Source organism: Diabrotica virgifera, chromosome 7 (genome assembly GCF_917563875.1).
Source record: "Diabrotica virgifera virgifera chromosome 7, PGI_DIABVI_V3a".
NCBI classification, from domain to species: Eukaryota; Metazoa; Arthropoda; class Insecta; order Coleoptera; family Chrysomelidae; genus Diabrotica; species Diabrotica virgifera.
In genome coordinates this window covers 99155255-99177503 of record NC_065449.1, presented here as the reverse complement: position 1 = coordinate 99177503, position 22249 = coordinate 99155255, and the positions used below count along the sequence as shown (strand labels likewise).

At 32.5% G+C, this 22249-nt stretch overlaps 1 protein-coding gene across 1 annotated transcript in view; it reads left to right on the top strand.

Moving 5' to 3' along the window:
• Positions 1-467: 467 nt before the first annotated feature.
• Positions 468-22249, top strand: part of LOC114332081 (coiled-coil domain-containing protein 13-like) — a 135551-nt gene continuing 113769 nt past the window's right edge. Inside the window, exons 1-2 of the mRNA XM_050657291.1 lie at positions 468-649; positions 18136-18424. Of these exons, the coding sequence (XP_050513248.1) occupies positions 503-649; positions 18136-18424 (436 nt within the window). The 5' untranslated portion in view covers positions 468-502. The remainder of the gene's footprint in view (positions 650-18135; positions 18425-22249) is intronic.

Below are 22249 nucleotides of genomic sequence, written 5' to 3'. Positions count from 1 at the left end.
TCGGTACTACGTCATAAAAACACGTCAATTGGTCATTTTTATGACGTGTTATCTACGTTATAAAAACGTCGTTTGGCTGCCTGGGAACCTACCATCGGAACACAGCTCTCAACGAGACTATCTAGTAGTGTTTGCAAATCTTCTTGAGTAGAAGCTAGGAGTACTGTGTCGTCCGCATACCGCAAATTATTGATGACTTCACTGTTCACAACTATTCCTTCTTGTTTTTAAGAAAGTGCATCTCTGAAAAGTCTTTCGGAGTAAACGTTGAAAAGTAAGGGCGACAAGAGGCATCCCTGCCGTACACCTCTTTTAATATTAATAGCCTGTGATTCCAAGCCGTCTACTAAAACTGATGTTTGAATCCAATACAAATTAATTAGCAATTATGCAAACGTCTCTGCCGTCAAGTCATTAGGTACTGTCAATTAATTTTTAATCTGACAAGTTTATGATTTTGTCATTTATTGAAGTCCTTTCCTTTTATTTGCCATAACTTGTAATGAGTGAGGGAAAATCTGTTAACACAAACATCGTAAAAATGCCGAAAAAGATACAATATACACCCCATAGAGAAATAATTCCAGATATACCTCAGGATATAATCTATCCTAACGAATTAAATAGTTTTTTACGGGAACAACTAAGAGTTAGTATTCATGTTTTTTTTTAAATTATTTAAACATATTAATGAACATTGAATGAGAATGGTTTGAGTCTGCAAATGTTAATTAAAATATACGGCAGATTTGGAGAAACGTATTGCAGAAAATCGAAAAAATATGGAGCTGGTACCTATTATTACATACATCGGAAAAGTCAAGGAATATTTTTAGAAAGAGACGTCTTTAATTACTTTGGATAAATAATAATCTCTTTGTAGTGGTTAGTAGTATTTAACATACAACAAAATTTATTGAAAGGAAAGGAAAAGGCGTATGTTACATATAGGGCAGTTAATGAGGTTATTTGGCTCCGAATTCCATCCTACTACATCGATTTACTTGATATTTTCACAATAAGTATAAAATAGCTCAAGAAACAAAGTCTACCCTATGCCGATGTGTATTTTTATCTTGGAGGTGGTTCCGACCCCTTCTCAGGGGTAGAAAATTTTTTGGTTAAAATAACCACGGAAGTGGCTAGAGAAACTAATTCTAAGAAAAATCTGTTTTAAATTTTTTTTTAAACTCAATACTTTTTGAGTTATTCGTGGTTGAAATTGGCCGTTTTCATTGAAAAATACACCTTTTTGGACGGACTTTTGCGAATACCTTAAAATCTATGCATCTGACAAAAAAAACTATATAAAATATTTTTGTAGATTATAAAAAAAACCAATAGATTCGTTTCTTCATAAATCTTCTACTTATAATAAAAAAAGAGATATGGTAGGTGAGAAGAGATTGTTTTTTTGGTGCATGCTCATATCGGTGTATTCAACATGAAATAAAAGAGTCGATTTTAGGTGTATAATGCTACCAATACCTTTTGTAAAACTTGAAAATACTTTTCAAATGAGTAATATTAAATGTCTATTACATTCAAACTAAGCGAGATATGCTGCAAAAAATTGATAACTATTGTATGTTAAGAAAAAATGAGAAGTATATTTAACTCCTCATCCATCAGAATTTAAATGTAGAATTCTTTTTATTACATTGTTATTTCTATGTTCAAAAAATTGGACGGGTTTAAAATGAACAGTTTTTGAAAAAAAAATAAGATCAAATGTAGAGCGCATTTTTAAATTTTCTTAAAAATCTTCCTTCTTCTCCATGTTAACTCGGAAATGATAAGAGATACGAAAAAAGATACCATACAAAAATGTAAGGTTTTGTTAGATAAAAATTTTGTTTTTGTTTTTAATTATTGTATCTCTTATCTTTGTCAAGTTACATGTAGAAAAAGGAAATTTTTAAGGAAATTTAAAAATGCGCCCTATAAATTTATTTTTTTTATTTTTTCAAAAACATATTAAACAACTTACTTTTTTTCAGCATATCTCGCTTAGTTTGAGTGTAATAGACCTTTAATATTGCTCACTTTAAAGGTCTTTTCAAGCACTACAAAAGGTATTGGTAGAACTATGGACCTAAAATCAACCGTGTCTCTGTAATTTCAAGTTGAATACAACGATTTGAGCATGCACCAAAAAAACAAACTCTTTTCGCCTACCATATCTCTTTTTGTATTATAACTAGAAGATTTGTGAAGGAACTAATATCTTTGTTTTTTTATGAGCTACAAAAATGTTTTATACAGTTTTTTTAGTTAGATGAATAGTTTTTAAGGTATTCGCAAAAACTGTTCGAAAAGGTGTTATGAAAATGACCAATTTTCAACCACGAAAAGTCAAAAAATATCGAGTTTTCAAAAAAAAATTATAGAATAGTTTTTGCTTAGAATTAGGTTCTCCAGCCACTTCCGTAGTTATTTTAACCGAGAAATTTTCCACCCCCGAGAAGGGGTGGGAATCACCTTCAAAATAAAAGCACACATCGGTATAGGGTAGACTTTGAATTGGGAGATAAGTAGACGCGATTTCTAAAATTTCATTAAAATCTATGCAGTTGGGTAGAATTCGGAGGTAATATCCTATTCTTGCTCCCATTGACTGGCGTAATAGGTCAATGGAGTAATGGAGTAATTCTTCGCTAAAGCATATCCTATACATGGTCGGTGGGATTCAGGTCGGGTGATTGTGCTGGCCAAGGCAAAGCATTATCAATACCGTCGTTGCTAAGCCAGTCTGTCACTGCGCGTGCGACATGTGGACGAGCATGAGGTGGAAGTTTTGACCAACCGCACTAGCAACCGTACGACCAATGACCAATAGGTTGTAGAATGGTGTCGAGGTATTGCTGATCTGTAAGGATGCGGTCTGGAGAAACGAGGTACGTTCTTCAAACGATTATTATTCCAATCCATACCATTACTGTACCACCTCTGTATGTGTAAACGTCTTGGACATGTTTTAAGCGTTCTACGTTTCCAGATCGTCTCTACCCTCTTACTCATCGAGAATCTGGATGTAATCCAAATCTAGATTCGTCGTAGAATAAAACGATAGTCCAATCATTTGCATCCCAGTTTTTATATTCTTGACACCACTCTAATCTTACAGCGTGACTGTCTCTGGAGATAGGTGGACATCTCAATGGCCTTCGATTGTAGAGATTGGCTTCATGGAGACGTTTTGTTACAGTATCACGGCCTACGGTTACCTGGTATACCCGCTGTAAGTCGCTAACCAATTCAGGTGCTGTAAAAGTCGGTCTTGAGCTGCAGTTGTAGCGCGCTCAGGTCCTAGATGATGTTCGGCTGGACATTCAGTGACATAAAAACATCGCTACAATTGGCTTGTAACACTTTGGGATACTTCCATGCACTCAGCTACATGAGTTTGCCACATTGAAGAAGACATACAGCCCTGTTCATCTCATCCAAAGTTAAATTACGTCGTTCCATGATAAAAAATAATTTGTTCTCAAGCTATTGTGACATTTTTGCAATTAACTAGTTTTGATGGGAAATAAGCCACAATTTTACTAAAAAAAATGATTTTATTAACGTTTCGACGCTCACATCGCATCGGGTGTCGTTGTCAAAATACAAAAAATATTAATGAATTAAACAAAAATGTTGTTGCTTAGTAAAAAAATTCTTCTAATAATTTATTTAATCTGACTCATTTATGTTGTTCTTAAGCTATTTGCTTGTGGCATTTTTATAATCAACTATTTTTAATGGGAATAAGCCACAATTTTACCAAAAAAATTATTACTATTTTGACAACGAAATCCGATTTGGGCTTCGAAACGTTAATAAAATCATTTTTTTGGTAAAATTGTGGCTTATTCCCATTAAAAATAGTTGACTCATTTATATCGGCAATTCAGACATATATTTTACATTTTAAAGTAGAAGACTTTAAAATGATATTGCCAATATTTATGAGTTGCGTTCCTGGGACGACTTTACTGAAAGATAGTTCATTCGATTACATGAAATCAACCTCAACTCAAGAACATCCGTCACAAAAAAATCATAACATGTGATCTGTCTTTAAAAAGACAACCACATGCAATGGTAACAGTAAAATTCTCGCGCTAGAGATTCCATAGTAAATCACGAGTGAAAAATTAATAAAATAATTTTTTAATAAAAAACGAAACGTTAATAAAATCATTTTTTAGTAAAATTGTGGCATATTTCCCATCAAAACTAGTTAATTATAAAAAATAATATTTTCAATGCACTAACTAAATAAGAAATTTATAACATGAACAAAATCGAAACTAGCAGAATATTTACTGCAGTATAAAATCTATAGTTTTTTCCTCTCCTGTTAAACATTTTGTCAAATATTCGTTATTCGTTATCACTTTTGCTGTTGTGTTTTACTCACAAAAATGTACAGGATGAGCAACTGTACAAATTCCATGAGCAGCTGTACAAATTCAATTGAAATTAAACGACCCCATGTATTTTTATTTTTATTAAGTTATGAAAATATCCCTAGACTTTTCCGATATGTGTATTTTTACATGGTATTTTATTAACGTGAACGAATTTAACGTTCATTAAAAATTGAAGAATCGCTCTTATTCATTATTTTCTCTTATTATTATCTACTTTCCTTCACCTCCTTCATACAGCAAAGTGCGTAGGCGACTATCTCATTACTAAGGTTCTGTTCTTGGCGGCGTGATACAGCTCGCCTGTATTCCTGTCCATTCCTTAATATTCCTTAACCAGGATAGTTATTTGCGGCCGACTCCTCTCCTATCTTCGATCTTCCCTTGTAGGATTAATGTTGTTCTGAAGCTATTTTCTTGTGGCATTTTTACAATTTTAACTATTTATAATGGGAAATAAGCCACAATATTATTAAAAAATGATTTTTATTATATTATTAAAATACAAAATACAAAATAGTATTTTTTATTTTGACAACGGCACCCGATTTGGGCGTCGAAACGTTAATAAAAATCATTTTTTAATAATATTGTGGCTTATTTCCCATTATAAATAGTTGAAACTTGTAGGATTAACTGTGGTATTTCATAATTTGCTCCTCTTAATATGTGCCCAAGGTAACTAATCTTGCGTTTCTTAATTAATACAAAGAGTTCTATTTCCACGCCGGCTCTCTTAAGGACGTCATCGTTTCGAGCATCCATCCACGGTATGAGCATCATTCTTCCCAATGACCTCATTTCACATGCTTCAAGTTTGTTGATTGATGTTTTTTCAAAGTCCGCGTTTCCATGCCATAAAGCAAGATGAACCATATGTAGCACTTAACCATTCTGTAGCGTATTTCGAAATTTAGGTTTTAATTACATAGGAGCGGTCTGAATTTCATAAAAGCTTGTCTTGCCATTTGTATTCGAGTTTTTATTTCATGTTGTGGATCCAATTGATCATTGATTGTGGTGCCAAGGTATTTAAAAAGTTTTCACACATTTTATACGAACGTCATCTATGCATATTATCGGGTCTTCTGGAGGGTTTCTGCTAATGACCATAATATATTTAGTTTTCAAAATGTTGATCTTGAGGCCATAGTTTTTACATATGCTATTCACCCTATCTAATAATAAACGCTGATCTTCCAAATTGTCGATTATAATCACTGTGTCGTCCGCATACCGCAGGTTGCTAATTGGTATGCCGTTCACCTTATTGCCTAACTGCGTGCCTTCTAATGTTTCCGCGAATATATTTTCCACGTATAAATTAAATAGCATCGGAGAGAGTATGCAGCCTTGGTGGACAGGCTTCCGGATTTCAAATTCATCCGTATATTGGTCTTGATCAATCTTCATTTTTGCCACTTGGTTCCAGTATAGATTTTGAATAATTCTAATCTCCTGGTAAATGTTGATCTTATGCAGTAGTTCCATCATGATATCATGCTTAACATTGTCAAATGCCTTCTCGTAGTCCATGAAGGTGAGGTAGGATCCTCCTTCATAGGATTTACAATTTCTCCGGTTATCAATTCTTTCTTAGCAACTTAAGTAGTTATATTTGTTAACACATTCGCAGGGGTGTGTGTGTAATTGGCAACACATGTGTAGGGACAGGTCTGCTGTTGTAGACGATTGGTGTACCGCCGAAATTATGACGTCTGTTACTGCAGGCGCAATGCCCATAAGAAATACATAAAATATGAAGGTTACTGTCCCTATATTAGTCGAGGAAATGAAGCATTTTGGCTCGCAATTTTTTCGTCCAGCATGGATTTACTTGAAATTTTTTACAGAAGGTAGGGAATAGTCCAAGGATCATTTTCTATATCATGCCGATGTACGCTAAAACCTTGGGGGTGGTTGCCACCCCATCTCGGGGGTGGGAATTTTTTATTACATTTGAATCATGTAAATCGATGTAAAGAGTAATTCTAAGAAAAAAATGATTTTACATTTTCTTCGTAAAACTAATATCTTTCGAGTTATTCGTGGTTGAAAGTAACAGTTTTTCGACGGAAAAATCAACTTTTTTAGAGGGTTTTTTGAGAATAACTCGAAAAATATGCATTTAGTCAAAAAAACTGTAAATACCAAAATTGTATCTTTTAGTAACACAAACCGAACTATTTTTCTATAATATTTTTAAGACCAATACAAACCGAGATACGGCATGGAAAAGGTTAGCTTTTTTCGTCAAATACATAATTTAAAATAATCAAAGCTAAATAACGGGAAAACTTTGCATTTTTCCAGGAAAACTTCTTCTTCTTCTCTTCATTTGAATGGCCTTAGCTGCCAGGGCTATCCGGCCAGGAACCGTGAATATAGACTTGAATATTTAAGAGCCGTACCTGAGGTACATCTGGGCTTAAGCTCATAGCTCCTGAATCTGAAATAATTAAGAGATAAAAAAAAACTTTGTAATTGTTTATAAGTTCCATAACTAAAGTTCTACTATTAATGGTCTAGTTCTAGTACTACCACACAAAACCGCACTAAGCACAAAGCACATGCATTGCAAGCAAGCATAAAGTCATAAAGTTTTTAAGCAAGCTACACACGAGTCATTGTTGATGTTAAAAACTTTTGCACTGCGATTAATGTCTTTGAGTTTAAATTTTTAAACAACACATCAGTTAATGTCGGATCACCTTCTAGTTCCCTTCTAAGCAACTGGGACTCTCTTTGGAACCTAGTACATTCCAATAAAACATGTTGTAAAGTTCCTACACTGCCACATAAACACTGGTTTGAATTCACTACCTTCAATCTAAATAAATGTACAGAAACACTACAATGTCCAGTTCTCATACGACGCATTTGTGTGATTATACCTCTCCCCAGGTTGGGAAATTTTGTAAACCATGCCTTTTTATATGGAACTGTAACTTGTGAGCAATAAGTAATTCCTTTTGCCTGTCCTATTTGTTGGAATCGATTTTCCCAACCAATCCATAGGTTTTCTTTATATTTAATTTGAAAATCTTTAAAGGGGGCCTTTGGTTCTTCACTAATAGGCAGCTTTCTTCCAAGATTCGCAAGATGGTCAGCTCTATCATTCCCAATAATTCCAGTGTGACTTGGAATCCATGCAAATTTAATTTCTCTATGTTGTTCATCAAATTCACATAGTTTTTGTTTTAGTTAGAGAGTTTGTGAGTCTATTGCCGCCTTGTAGCTTGGTCTTGTGATTTTTTCTAGAGCACTCTTAGAATCACTACAGATGAGGCACTTTGTAAAATTATTCTGTTGGATTAACTCTAATGCTTTTTTAATGGCAAATACTTCTGCTGAGCAAATTGAATTAGCGGATGGTAATTTTGCTGTTAACTGTGTTCTCTCGTTAAGGTATATCCCAATACCTACATTACCTTGTTTATCTTTGGATCCATCTGTGAAAATAAGTTTATATTCCGACCAGTTATTGAGGTACCATTCCATAAACTTGGTTTGGTTATTTGCCTCTTTGCCCATATTGACAGTTTCATAAGCCATAGGAGAAATCTGAATAGTAAGTAAGTAAGGTATGCTTTATTGTCATAAAATTTTACCAATTTGTGGACAAAGCTTATACAAAATAAAAAAATACAATATAAAAAAAAATAATAAAAAACTACAGACAAAACAAAAACAGAAACAGACACAAGTAAATGGCGTGAGTTATACTACTTAATATAATTTTACGGTTATTAAGTACACATTAGAAAATTAAAAATTTTGCAAACAATATGTATACAACGTCAGAGCAAAAAGAAGGCGAACAAGGAAAAGGGAAACGGAAAGTAAATCAAAAGTTCCATGCCGCTGCAAATATGTACAAAAGTACTCGAAAGTAATAATCCTGCAAGTCAATTTGCTGAATTCAAATTGTTTATAAAAAAGTCATTCACTGTATAAAAAGCTCTCTCTAGCAAATAAGCTTTCAAGGCCTTGCGAAAAGCGGGAAATGCTGTAATGGATTTGATGTTAGATGGCAGGTGATTGTGCATTTTTCTCGAATTGTATAGTATAGAGCACTTAACCAGCTCAGACCGTGGGGTTGGCAGATAAAGATTATGCTCCACGTTTCTAAGGGGAAGTTGTGAGTGGGTCTCTCTGGACCTTCTGATACATGTTTGCGGATTAAACAAACGGATTCAAAAACAAACAAAGAAGGAAGAGTTAATATTTTAAATTTTTTAAAGAATTCTTGGCAATGAACTCTGCTATTGAGTCTCAGGGAGTAACGAAGAGCTCTCTTTTGTAGTTTAAAAATACGCTCAAATTGAGTCGCACAACACGTACCCCAGAATGGAAGGGCGTACCGAAGATGAGACTCAAGAAGGGCATAATAAACGGTCCTACATGTTGACAAATTCATTTCCGTAGCAACTGATCTTAGCGCAAAACAAGCAGAACTTAATTTTTTGTGTAAGGCATCAATGTGCAAGTTCCATTTTAGAGACTTATCCACAATAAGCCCTAAGAACTTCACCGATTCAACTACCTCTAGACTGTTGTTATTAAGTTCTAAAGGTTGCATCATACTGTTGTAAGGTAGGACTTTGGTTTTAGAAACGTTAAATAACAGGAGATTCGAATCGAACCACGATTTAATGGTGACTAGGTCTGAGGCTATGGTATTGCGAAGATTCATAATATCCGTGTTACTCCAAGTAATACTAGTACCATCTGCAAAGAGACATATTTTACCTTTAATGTTCAGACTAGAGATATCATTTATGTATATCAGAAACAATATAGGGCCTAGAACTGAACCCTGAAGTATCCCACATTCTAATGGCATGCAAGAAGACGTCTTCGTGTCAACCCTTACAAACTGACTTCTTTTATTAAGATATGATTTAAGCCATTTAAGAGCCTTTCCCCTAAATCCATAGTGCTGTAATTTGTCAGTCAAGATGTTATGGTTTACACAATCGAATGCTTTAGAGAAATCACAGAAAATTGTTGCTGTAGAGTGATGGCTGTTTAGACTGGAGTAAACATGATCGAAAAGGAAGAACATAGCATCATTCGTGCATTTGTCACTCAGGAATCCAAATTGATGTGGAGTAAGCAATTTGTATTTCAACAGAAAAGATAAGATTCTTTTTTTTACCAGACTTTTATTAAGTGGAAAGGAGTGACAAGGAAATAAAGAGCTATGTACTACCTCATGAATTTCATGTAAAGTATTCTGGAAAGCAGCCAGTATTGGTGGGAAATATTTTCTTCTCCAAAATCTAAAGTAACCCAGAAAGACATTGTGAAATTGCTCAATTGAGGCATATATTGGGTTGTCATAGGCTACTACTTTTAAAATGAATTTAGATGCTAGCCATATTCTTCTGAGATCTAACGGTGTTTCTCCACACTCTGACAAAATTATATGAACTGGAGAAGACCTCATAAATCCCCCCACCACTCTAAGAGCTCTATACTGAACCTTATCCAATTTTGCAAGTAGAGAACGTGCACAACCTCCCAGAAAAATGGATCCATAGTCAAGATGTGATCTAATGTATGCCTTATATAGAGTGAGTAAAGTTGCAGGATGTGCTCCCCACCAAGTTCGACACAAACAACGAATAATATTGACTCCACTGGAAGCCCTCGATGCCATCTTTTCAATTTGACTTCTCCAAGAAAGGGAACTATCTAGAATAACTCCCAAATGAGAATCTTCTTGTTTCCAATCTAAACGTGTGTTATTCACTGATATTAGTGAATTCGGAATATTATTCCTATTTCTATCAAAAAAAAAATTGCTTGACTTTTGCTAGATGACAGACATTCCCATATCATGAAGTTTATTAGAAATACTTTCTACTGTACCATTTAATTTTTCCACAACATCCACCCAGCTGTTGCCGGAGCAATAGAGGGCAACATCGTCTGCATACTGAGTAATTAGAACATCCTCTAGCACACAAAATGAGATTATATTGATGACAATATTAAATAGTACTGGACTCAAAGGGGAACCCTGAGGAAGGCCCACATTGGCAGTTCTTGGTCCTAGCAGATTTAAGGAAATATGATCACGAACAGACACCAAACGATTAGTCAATAAATGTTTAACCAATTCAATAAGTAACCATGGCGAGTTGAGATCTCCCAAAGCGTCCAATAATTGGATGATTGACGTCCAATAATTGGATGATTGACACTTTATCATATGCAGAAGAAATGTCTAACATAACAGCAGCTGCTGGTTTCCTTTTTGAGATATTCATTGAGATTTCATTGACCAGATGAATTAAGTTTTCAGACACCCCTCTACCTTTACGAAAGCCAGTCTGGAAAGGCGATAGTATCATAAAATGTTCTACATACCAATCTAAACTTATTTTTATCATGTTCTCTAAAAGTTTACTAACACACGATGATAAAACGATTGGTCTCCAGCCCGAAAGACAATTTATATTTTTATTGGGTTTGGGAATTAAACACACTGTTTGTGATTTCCATTGAGTGGGAATATGCATTCCCTCCTTTAAACATAAATTGAAAAATTTTAACAGGAACTTGATTGCTGACTCTGGAAGATGTTGCAACATAGAAAATGTTATACCATCCTGGCCCGGCACAGTATCCTTTCGTTCAACCAAAACCAATGAAAGTTCGTTTAAAGTGAAGAGTTCACACTCGATAGTATTAGATTTCACTGGGTGAGACGCAATGTCCTCAAATACAGGTGGAGTCAATGAACAAAGCATTTCCTCCCCTAACGAAGAATTACTAGGAGTTCTAACTGAGGCTTTAGTGAAAGCCTTATGGAAACTTCTCACTTTTCTCCACATTACTGATATAGGAGTATCAGGGGAAATTGTGGAACAAAACACAACAAATGATTTCTTTTGGATTTAAGTTCTTTTTTACAATGTGCCCTAATTTTTTTTAAAATTAATGAAGTTTTCCAAAGAAGGTACCTGTTTGAACTTTTTGACTGCCTCCCTCTTTGATTTAATTAAAACTGAACACTCTTCATCCCACCAAGGTAATTGTGGTTTATGGAATCTAACACGCTTTTTCTTAGGGATGAACCTGTTTGCTGCGTCTAATATTAGGTTTTGAAAATCTGTGTAAGACTCATTAGGGATGTTGTTAATGTTGGACTCAATATATTGGTTGAATTGTTCCCAATTGGCTTTTTTCACATTAAAGATACTGCGATCTTGAAGAGGGTCATTTCTTTGGGGACTATTTCTATCCTGCCCGTAACACACTACAAAAAGAAAGTGATCACTTGCTCCTATCTCTGGAAAAACTTCCCAAAATCAGTCCACAGCCAAACCTGGAGATGCTATAGCTACGTCAGGGACACTGTTTGAGTCAGGCGGTGAGATTCTTATCGCCTCACCTGTATTGAGAAAACACAAGTTATCCTCCTCCAAAAGATCTGCAAGACGATTGCCGTTCGGATTGTTAGATGATGAACCCCATAAAGAATGTTGGCAATTCAAGTCACCTATGAAGAAAAACGGTTTATCACACATTTGAACCAATTCTCTAAAGATCTCCTTACGAAAACGAACATCTGGTGTCTTATACGATCCTATAATAATTTTTTTTTCAAATTTGACAATGATAGCCTGCCATTTTTCAGGCAAGAGAATATGTGAAATGTCTATCCTATCAGCTGCCAGAGACTGATGAATAAGTACCGCTATTCCACCCCATCCATCAATCCTATCATCCCTATAGCAGTAAAAATTGGGAATATGCAAGTGCTGTGAAAATTTCAGATGTGTTTCATTTAGAAGAATGATATTAACATCATATTCGTTAAGAAACACCATTAGATCTTGCTTATTGTTAAAGAAACCATTAATATTCCAATGCAAAATATTAAATATCATACCTATATATACAATTTGCTACTATTATTATTATTTTTTCTTTTTAATATAAAAAATAATATATTATATTATCTGCAAGAAATAAATGACAATTCAGTCAACACTACTTTTACTAAAATTGGATGTATTATATGACTCATCAAAACCTGCAAAATCCATATTATTATCAGAGGTAAAATCAACGTTTTTTGAAAATACACTATCCTGAGAATGTACAGGATTGCTTGTTAATGAGAGTGCAAAACTTGGGCCTTGTAATCCCATATACTTTTGTGAATCATTTAATTTGTTTAAAATCGGTAATCTAGGTAAATTTCTGCTTAGATCCTCATTTAATAAAGCTTTATGCGCCTCTTTGTCATAACTAATGTCTTTATAAGAATTACTTTATTTTTCCTTTTAACTGGGACCACATGACTTTGACTCTGGAAATGGGAAGTGGAGGATGGGGATTTTTGAAGTGCTTGAGTAAATGCTCTGGGTGAATTGGATAGTAAAGAAGGAAAATCCCTACTTCTCCTCTGAAACATTCTCGAATTTTCTGGCTTTCCCTTAATTGGGGGAAACAGCTTGGCAGCTTCAAAAAAGGTGAGATCTTGGAAGACCATTACTTCATTTATCTTTTTTTGTCTTTCGAATTCTTTGCAAATTTTATTTGTGGCAAGGTGTTCGAGATCGCAGTATAGGCATTTTGATACAGAAACTGTGCAGTTTTGAAATGTATGTTCATCGGAACATTTCGGGCATCTTGCTTTTCCCCTGCACTGTCTTTGTGAGTGCCCAAATCTTAGGCATTTGAAGCATTGCTGTACAGGAGAAATGTATGGATCTACTGTTACCAAGTTTGAATAGATAATTATTTCTTTAGGGGGAGTTCTTACGTCAAAGAGTAGTTGTACAGTTCCTGTTGGAATGTATGTAACGGTCCCATTGCTATCTAAAACTCTTCGGTTAAGTCTTCTGGCCGATATAATTTTCCCGTTTTTTGTAATTTACTGTCGTTAACTATGTTTTCCATTGAAATATTTATACTTACATCTCTAATAATACCCCTTGATGTTAGCATTTTTTGAGGTATATAAGCAAGAAATCCTTGAGAAAGAAATCCTTTAGTACCATATTTGCCTGTTTGGAGGTGTTAAAAGTTACTCCAATTCTATTCATGCCTTTTCTACTAATTTCTTTAATTCCAGTCGTACCCATTGTATGAAATACTTTCCCAATATCCATAGGATGGATATTACCTGCTTTTCCTTTGTCACTCTCTATCATAATAAGGAATGGGCCCAAGTCAGTGTCCTTGTATTCAACTTTTCTTCTACTAATATTTTCAATCCTAGGTGATAAGTTATTAACTTCTGTTAGCATGATCTGATCCTTTTGAAATTTATTTTTTAAAACACAGAGTTCTTTTTCTATTAAATTAATGTTATTTTTACGTCTCGGGGCTAGCATGTGTATGGAATTTAAAAAATTTTGCGAGTTCAATGAAAGCAAAGCATAGATCCCGCCCCTTTGTCAGGGGGACCGGGATAGTTTGTGTCCATCTCCTAAGCCAGCCTGTACTCTACTATACTACTGCTACTATGATTATATAAAGGCAAAACTTACAGAAATGTCCTTAGTATTTCTTATTCACTACTAACGTATTATCCCGTTTTAACTTTTAACTTAACTACTAAATTAATGTCCAAACACTAACTAACTATATCTACAGTAAATTACTAGTCCAGGGCGAATCTGTTTTGAGATGGACGTTGAGAGGTGACTCAAATTTTTTTGCAGAAATTGCTTAAAAATAAATCAAATAATAATATTTCAGTTATCCTCCCTCTCAAAAAGGTCCGGAACATTGTTTAAATAATCAAAATGTCAAAAATTGAAAGAAAAATTCGATTTTTTTTCTTCGTTTTTTGATTATAACTTTAAAAGTATTCACTTCCGAGAAAAGTTGTACTGACATAAAAGTTGCGTATTTAAATTTTCTACAATATAAAATTGGTTAAGAATTTAAAGAATAGTCACCCTAGTTGCAAAATAGCAATAATTGCGAAAAAAAACATACAAAAACAAGTATTCGCATTTTACGTTTTTCAACCATTTATGCTACAATTAGGACCTTTATATTTCACCCAGAAAAACTTTATGATACAGTAAAATAATACTGTAAATTTCTTTAAGATCGGTGTAATAGATTTTGCAAAATAAATTTTGCAATCCAGCTTTCGCAAAAAAAATTCATTTTTTCAAAATGTTACAGGACTGAAAATAAAGCAGATAGCAAGTTAAACTTTTTTTTACTTATAGAAGTATACTGTACCTTTCATATGCAATTTTCAAAATTAAAATCGATTAATTACCACGGCGTCAGAAAATTTTTGAAATAAACAATAATTTTTGGTGCTACGCGCAGGACAGCGGTGTTCGATTCACACAAGTTGATTTCCACCAAAATTTCTTCCAATCTTTATCTAATATATTATTTTCTTACTCTATATTTTGTTGTATTTTAATATTTTAATTCCACAAAAATCAAACTAATTTTATTATTGTTTGTGAAATATTGTTTAAACAATTGCATATGTTTAAAAATAATAAACTTTTATTATTTAAGTTAAAATATATGAACAAATAAAGTTTTTGCTAATAAAAGTGTTATTTCAAAGGATAGAGTATGTGTTTTTATTTTGCAATAAACAAATTTATTTATTTATATCGAAATGTAATAAAAATTAAAATGTATCAATCATTATCAAAGGTCATTGCAATGCTCAATCAGAGCAAACTATCCGCTGTCCTGCGCGTAGCACCAATAATTAATGTTTATTTAAAAAAATTCCTGACGCCGTGGTGTTAATCGATTTTAATTTTGCAAAATGGCGAATGAAAGGTACAGTACATTTCTATAAGCAAAAAAATTTTCAACTTGCTATCTGCTTTATTTTCAGTCCTGTAACATTTTGAAAAAATAAATATTTTTTACGAAAGCTGGATTGCAAAATTTATTTTGCAAAATCTATTTAACCGATCTTAATAAAATTTACAGTGTTATTTTATTATGTCATAAGGTTTTTCTGAGTCAAATATGAAGGTCGAAAGTATAGTATAAATGGTTGAAAAACGTAAAATGCGAATACTTGTTTTTGTATGTTTTTTTTTTCGCAATTATTGCTATTTTGCAACAAGGGTAACTATTTTTTAAATTTTTAACCAATTCCGTATTGTAGTAAATTTAATTACACAACTTTTATGTTAGTACAACTTTTCTCGGAAATGAATACTTTTAAAGTTATAATCAAAAAACCAAGAAAAAAATCGAATTTTTCTTTAATTTTTTGACATTTTGATTATTTAAACAATGTTCCGGACCTTTTTGAAAGGGAGGATAACTCAAATATTATTATTTGATTTATTTTCAAGCAATTTCTGATAAAATTTGAGTCACCTCTCAACGTCCAAATGTACTAATATTTTTACAGATGCGCCCTGGTCTATACTTAATTTATAACAATTTTAACGCGATGATTTAAGATTTTTCTAACAAAACCTATAATCTTTGTTGACTTTCATCCGCCAGAACCTTACCCATCTCCAGGAAAACTTACATGATGTTTTTTCAAGCATACAATAAGATCTGTCAAAAAAAATAATTAAAAGTTTCTAGCATAAAAATTGAGCAACTTATGATCAAAAAAAAGTCGGTACCTGTTTTTCTCTACGAAACAAACAGTGAAAACAACCCCCTAACTACCCTCATAATTAAAAATTGTCTTTGCCTTTCTGTAATTCCTTTTATATTTGTATTTTCAATATACCCAAGAAGTTTGACCTATTTATAAGGCCTAATTTTAGAAAAATTGGAGTTTAAAGAAAAATTGATTTTTTGCAATTTCGCATTTTTTATCATTTTCTTCAAAATATCTCCGAAAATACTGGAGATGCGGAAAAAAATGATAGACTACTAAATTGTAGCTTTTTTAATAACTAAAATTTCCTTATGCATAGATTTTCATTACAGTGAATAGTTAGCGAGATATAGCTGTTTACAACATCTATTTACGAGCAAACACCCCCTTATTCGAGCCCTTTAAACCCACCTCAATTAAAAATGAAGGGATCTTGCTGAATTTAATTAACATAGTCTTATAACTCTTCAAAAATCCTACAAAACTATTATTGAAAAACTTTTTATCGCCAAAAATGAGAGGAGCTATGTTTATAAAACTAATTTTTTTTTTTCGAAAAATTCGAATAGTCCTCTTATAGAGCCTTTTCAATTTATATAATACCACAGAACCGGTTCGTATACTGGATTATGACTAAAAAACTATTTGTAAGTGTATTTTTACATATTTGTAAATTCGTATTTTTGTGTAAATAAATGTTTTTGTAATTCTTTAATTCTACTTTTTTTCTGTATAGGTCTATTAAATTATCTACTTATAAAAATTGCAATGTTATTAAGGGTGGTTTTTAACGGTTGAAATATTATGATATTATATCCTAAAGCACAAAACAATCATTATTTAACCAGTTAAAACCAAAGTTTACCCATATTAAAGTTTACAATGTTTTTATATATTTTTTGACAATAAGGGATGGTTTACACCCCTAAAAATAATCAACGCCCTTGAGCATGATATAGAATATGAAGTACGGGATAAGATGATCCTAACCCTAAATTTTTATGTAAATTGATGCAAGGCGAAATAATTCTTTTAGGATAAGTAAACTTTTTATATAAAGCTCCAACAAGGGTGGTTTTGAGGGTTGAAATATTATGATATTATATCTTAAAGCATAAAACAATCATTATGTAACTAATAAGAAGCAAATCTTGACAATATTAAAGTTTAAAATGTTGTATTATAATTTTTTACAATTAGGGGTGGTTTTCACTCTTAAAAGACCAAAAGCGTACAACGGCTCAATATAGAAAATGAACTAGAGGGTGAAATGAGCCTAATCTCAAATTTTTGTACAAATCGATGCTGGACGAAAAAATTGCGAGGTTTTTCCATTTTTCCAACTTCATTTCCTCGACTATATATCGAGTTTGTTGTCAGGAAAGTGTCACATGAAAGCATTTTTCGCTTTCAGAAAGAAAGAAAGAAATAACACCGTGCTCCTCCACCAAAAAATGGTGATGTTTTGAGTAAATCAAAAATATAGCAAGTGTCCGCGAATGTGTTACAAGATGTCTGATGTAAACGTATACGTAGTAATTAGTATACTAATCGCACTGTTCCGAAAATCTGATATTTTTATTAGATGGTCGTGTAAAGGGCTTTTGCCGATAACTCTATCAAACTAAATTTCATATTGATTCCGTTATTAACCGAACTTTGACTGAATATGTTGAAATAGCCGTGTTTGAGACCATTTAAGACTCCAACACATTCAGTGTTTATAAGTATAGGTACTGCAATTTAAGCCTACATACCTATGCTATGCAATCAATTTTATTTCTCCATTGAAAATTTTTGTAATGCTAGAAGTCACTTCTCTGTTTATCCTATATACAATACGTTTAGGTAGTTTTCGATTATATATAGGCCACTAAAGGAAGCGCTAAAATCAACAACATTGCTCATTCCACTATCGTTGTTTAATCGCCTAATGACGGCGGAGAACGGAGCGACACGGAGATAAAATCAGCGAGAATCAGGTGCGTGGGAAGTGGGGACCGTCTGGTACTCAACGGCGCACAGTGTTGCCATTTATAGGATGTATATCTAATTTAAAACTAAACATGATGTATATTTCTTTCTATATATTTCTCCTATATTTGCCGAATTTATTACTTTTAGTATCATGTTCAAAAGAGCGGGTTGCTACAACAAAATTTGAACGATTTGGAAATTCGTTACATGACCAGTAAAGATAACATTAAAAAACTAGAGGAAAAACTTAATGACTATGAAAAGATCTATGATAATGCTAAGTCCTCCCAGGTAGCTACTTCAAAAATAATTGATCTTAGTAAGAAATTACGAGAAAAAAATTTGGAAGTTGAGACTCTTAAAGCAAGATGCTCCAAAACTGAGACATACGCTTTCAATTTAAAACAACAATTAGAAGATGAGCAACTTATAAGTGGTAAGTAATTCAATTTTTTATTTAAAAAAACTGTAAATTGCCTCTTTTAAGAGGAAAGATTACTCATTTTTTGTTTTGGTTTATTTATTTATTTGGCGTATGGCATACATCACAGAATATGTTCCTAATTAATTTTAGATTTATACAATACATTACAAACAGATATACAATGTTTTATACAGGGTGCGCCAAACTTCTGGTTTTCTTTGATTACGGCTAAACTATGGGATATACAAAAAAGTGTTTTTAACAAAACTAATGTATGTCAAAACCGTCTATAATTTAAAATTATTTTCGATTATACAGGGTGAGTCAGAACGACGGTACGAACCAAAGTTGTGTTTTTTTAAATGGAACGCCCTATATATTAAATCATTTTTAAATATAGTTTTTAAAAATATGAAAAATTTGTATAAGATCTTATAGGCCTAAAGTTAATAGTTTTCGAAATATTTACATTTTTATTGAGAAAAATGGTAATATTTATAGGGCTGTGGATTATATTTCCAAGGTAATAAAAATTTAAGTGGTAGGTCAAAGTTTTTAAAATATAGTGTTATTTTTAAATAATTTAATATCTTTTACGTATAGCCATAAAATATACAGTGTGATCACTATTTGCAAATACAAAATTTTCTCATTTTTTTTAAATGGAATATTGGTCTGTATATAAACATAATATAAACTGAATATAAACTGTATATTGGTATTGCATTTTGTAGTAAATTTTACAACCTTTCCTTTGGTATAAGGTTGTATGTACATAGCATGTTTGGTTTTGTAAATATTTAAAAAAGAACTATAGATTTTACGTTTCGCGGATATTTTATATCCGCGGTAATGTTATTTGAATTTTTTTGCAAAAAAAATTATAATCTGATTTTAGAAACATACACTAAAATATCAAAGATGAAAATAAAAACGCAATTAAAGATTAAAATAAAACGTATACAAATGCAACTTAATTGAATTTAATAACTTTAAAATTATGTTACAAACAATATTTTACCATACTAATAAGTAATTAATATGGATACATTAATTATTAAAGTAAACAACCAATTTTAAAATCTACCCTAGAAATTTTTCTACCCTAGTAACTTTACTGTACCCAATTTTGTTATAAAGTGTGTATTTATGAGTAAGATCAGTTAATAACTTTTTAATTTACCTACATCTTGAGAACGTATAAAGTATGCTTTGAAACAAATGAACGTTATAGAAGTATATTATGAAGTAAATAGTATCTACAGTCGGAAAAATGAAAGAATACCCATGAACGAACATATAAAACACGCTGTATTTTTCTGTCACCGTGTCACAAAGAAAATTGTACAGTGCAAGTACATGTAACAATAATTATTACATGTACTTGCGCTGGCCAATTTTTTGTGTGACACGGTGACCGGAAAATACAGTGTGTTTTATATGTTCGTTCATGGGTATTCTTTCATTTTTCCGACTGTATGTAGTCGTGTCACAAAAGCTGGTAATAATTATGGTTTCGCCCAAAACAAATGTCATATCCACCAATTGTCCGGTTGAAAAATTAAAATTTAAAATATAAAAAATTGTTACAAAAATTTCAACTACAAAAGTATTACCAGCTATTGTGACACCATTTAATACTATTTATATTAATAAATAATTTGGTTGATACATTTAACATTCATTTGTTTCAAAGCATACTTTATAATTATTATTATGTTCTCAAGATGTAAGTAAATTTTAAAAGGTAAATTAAAAGTTTAACTGACCTTACTCGTAAATACAATATAACTAACAATTAATTTGGTACAGGAAAGTTGCTGTGGTAGAAAAATTACTAGGGTAGATATCAAATTTGGTTATTTAATTTAGTAACTAATTTATGCATTCATTAGTATGGTAAAATATTTTTTGGAAAAGAATTTTAAGTTATTAAATCAATTGAATTGTACTAGTATACGATTTATTTTAATCTTTAATTACGTTTTTATTTTTATATTTGATATTTTAATGTATGTTTCTAAAACCAGATTATAATTATTTTTTTTTGCAAAAAAAAATTTTTAATAAAAAATCCGCAAAAACGTAAAATCTATAGTTTTTTTTAAATATCTACAAAACGAAACATGCTAGGTATACCCTATTCCACGAACATACGCCTGTTTTGGATGACTTCGACAACGAATATTTTACTGTGCAAAATAAGAAGAACGAAAGTAAATTGCAAATTACATTGTTGTTTATTGGAATAATTATTAGCGCCATTTACTTTCGTACTTCTTATGTTGCCCAGTAAAATATTCGTTGTCGAAGTAATCCAAAACAGGCGTATGTTCGTGGAATGGCCCATACATACAACCTTATACCAAAAGAAAGGTTGTAATATTTACTACAAAAGGCAATACTAATATACAGGGTGTCCCATTTAAAAAAAATGAGAAAATTTTGGATTTGCAAATAGTGATCACACTGTATATTTTATGGCTATATGTCAAATATGTTAATTTATTTAAAAATAACAGTATACTAAAAAACTTTGACATATCATTTACATGTTTAATACCTTGACAGCCTAATTCACAGCCCTTCGAATATTACCATTTTTCTCAATAAAAGTGTACATATTTCGAAAATTGTTAACTTTAGGCCTATAATACCTTATATAAATTCTTAATATTTTTAAAAAATATATTTAAAAATGATTTAATATATAGGGTGTTTCATTTAAAAAAACATATCTTTGGTTCGTACCGTCGTTCTGACTCACCCTGTATAATCAAAAATAATATTAAATTATAGACGGCTTCGACATACATTAATTTTGTTAAAAACATTTTTTTGTATATCCCATAATTTAGCCCTAATCAAAGAAAACCAGAGGTTTGGCGCATCCTGTATATTCTATTGACTCTTCGGTTGCCATTATGAAGCATGTGTATGATCTGTGTGAGCAGTCCTGTACACTGATCGTCTGCCTCACCGCACCGCAAGCCGCAAACCCAAGAAGGCGAGGGAGGTTTACCCCGTCTGTAGAGAGAGTCAGCGTATCTTCGGCAGTTTGTTCTGATTCGATTAAGCACTGCTAGTCCACAGTACGTCGTCCTTTTTGGAAAATAATTACAAAAGTTTAGGTTTTTAATCTAATAGCATATAAAATGATATTTAAAATTAAATAAAAATTCCATTTTTATTCAGTTGCAATGCGAAGGCAAAACCGTCTTATTTTTCACTTAGAACAGGGAGCGCAAACCAGCACTCTAAATCGAAGATTTTCGACTATATTTGGAGTCATCATCAGAGAGGCGTAGGTTTGCTGCTCTCTGTCCGAAGTGACAAAACTACGAATGCTTATCCCCCCATTGCAACTGACTTGGATTGCGTTTATGGAGTAGGTGACTAGCGTCATCTGGCAACTGAAAGACAAAATTTTCAACCTAATAGAAACATTAATAATATTGAAAAATATTAAAAATATTACTAAAACATTTTTAATTGAAAACTTATTGGTCCATTTCCCTACTTTTCCGACATTTCCCGTCCATTGACGCTAGTCACCTACTCCATAAACGTCAGTTGCAATGCGGGGATAAGCTTTCGTAGTTTTGTCACCTCGGGCACAGAGCAGCAAACCTACGCCTCTCTGATGATGACTCCAAATAGAGTCGAAAATCGTCGATTCAGAGTGCTGGTTTGCGCTCCCTGTTCTAAGTGAAAAATAAGACGGTTTTGCCTTCGCATTGCAACTGAATAAAAATGGAATTTTTATTTTATTTTTATATTGGTCTTTACTCCTTTGAGTAACTACAGTCCATCTAATTTACTTACCATTGCACGTCA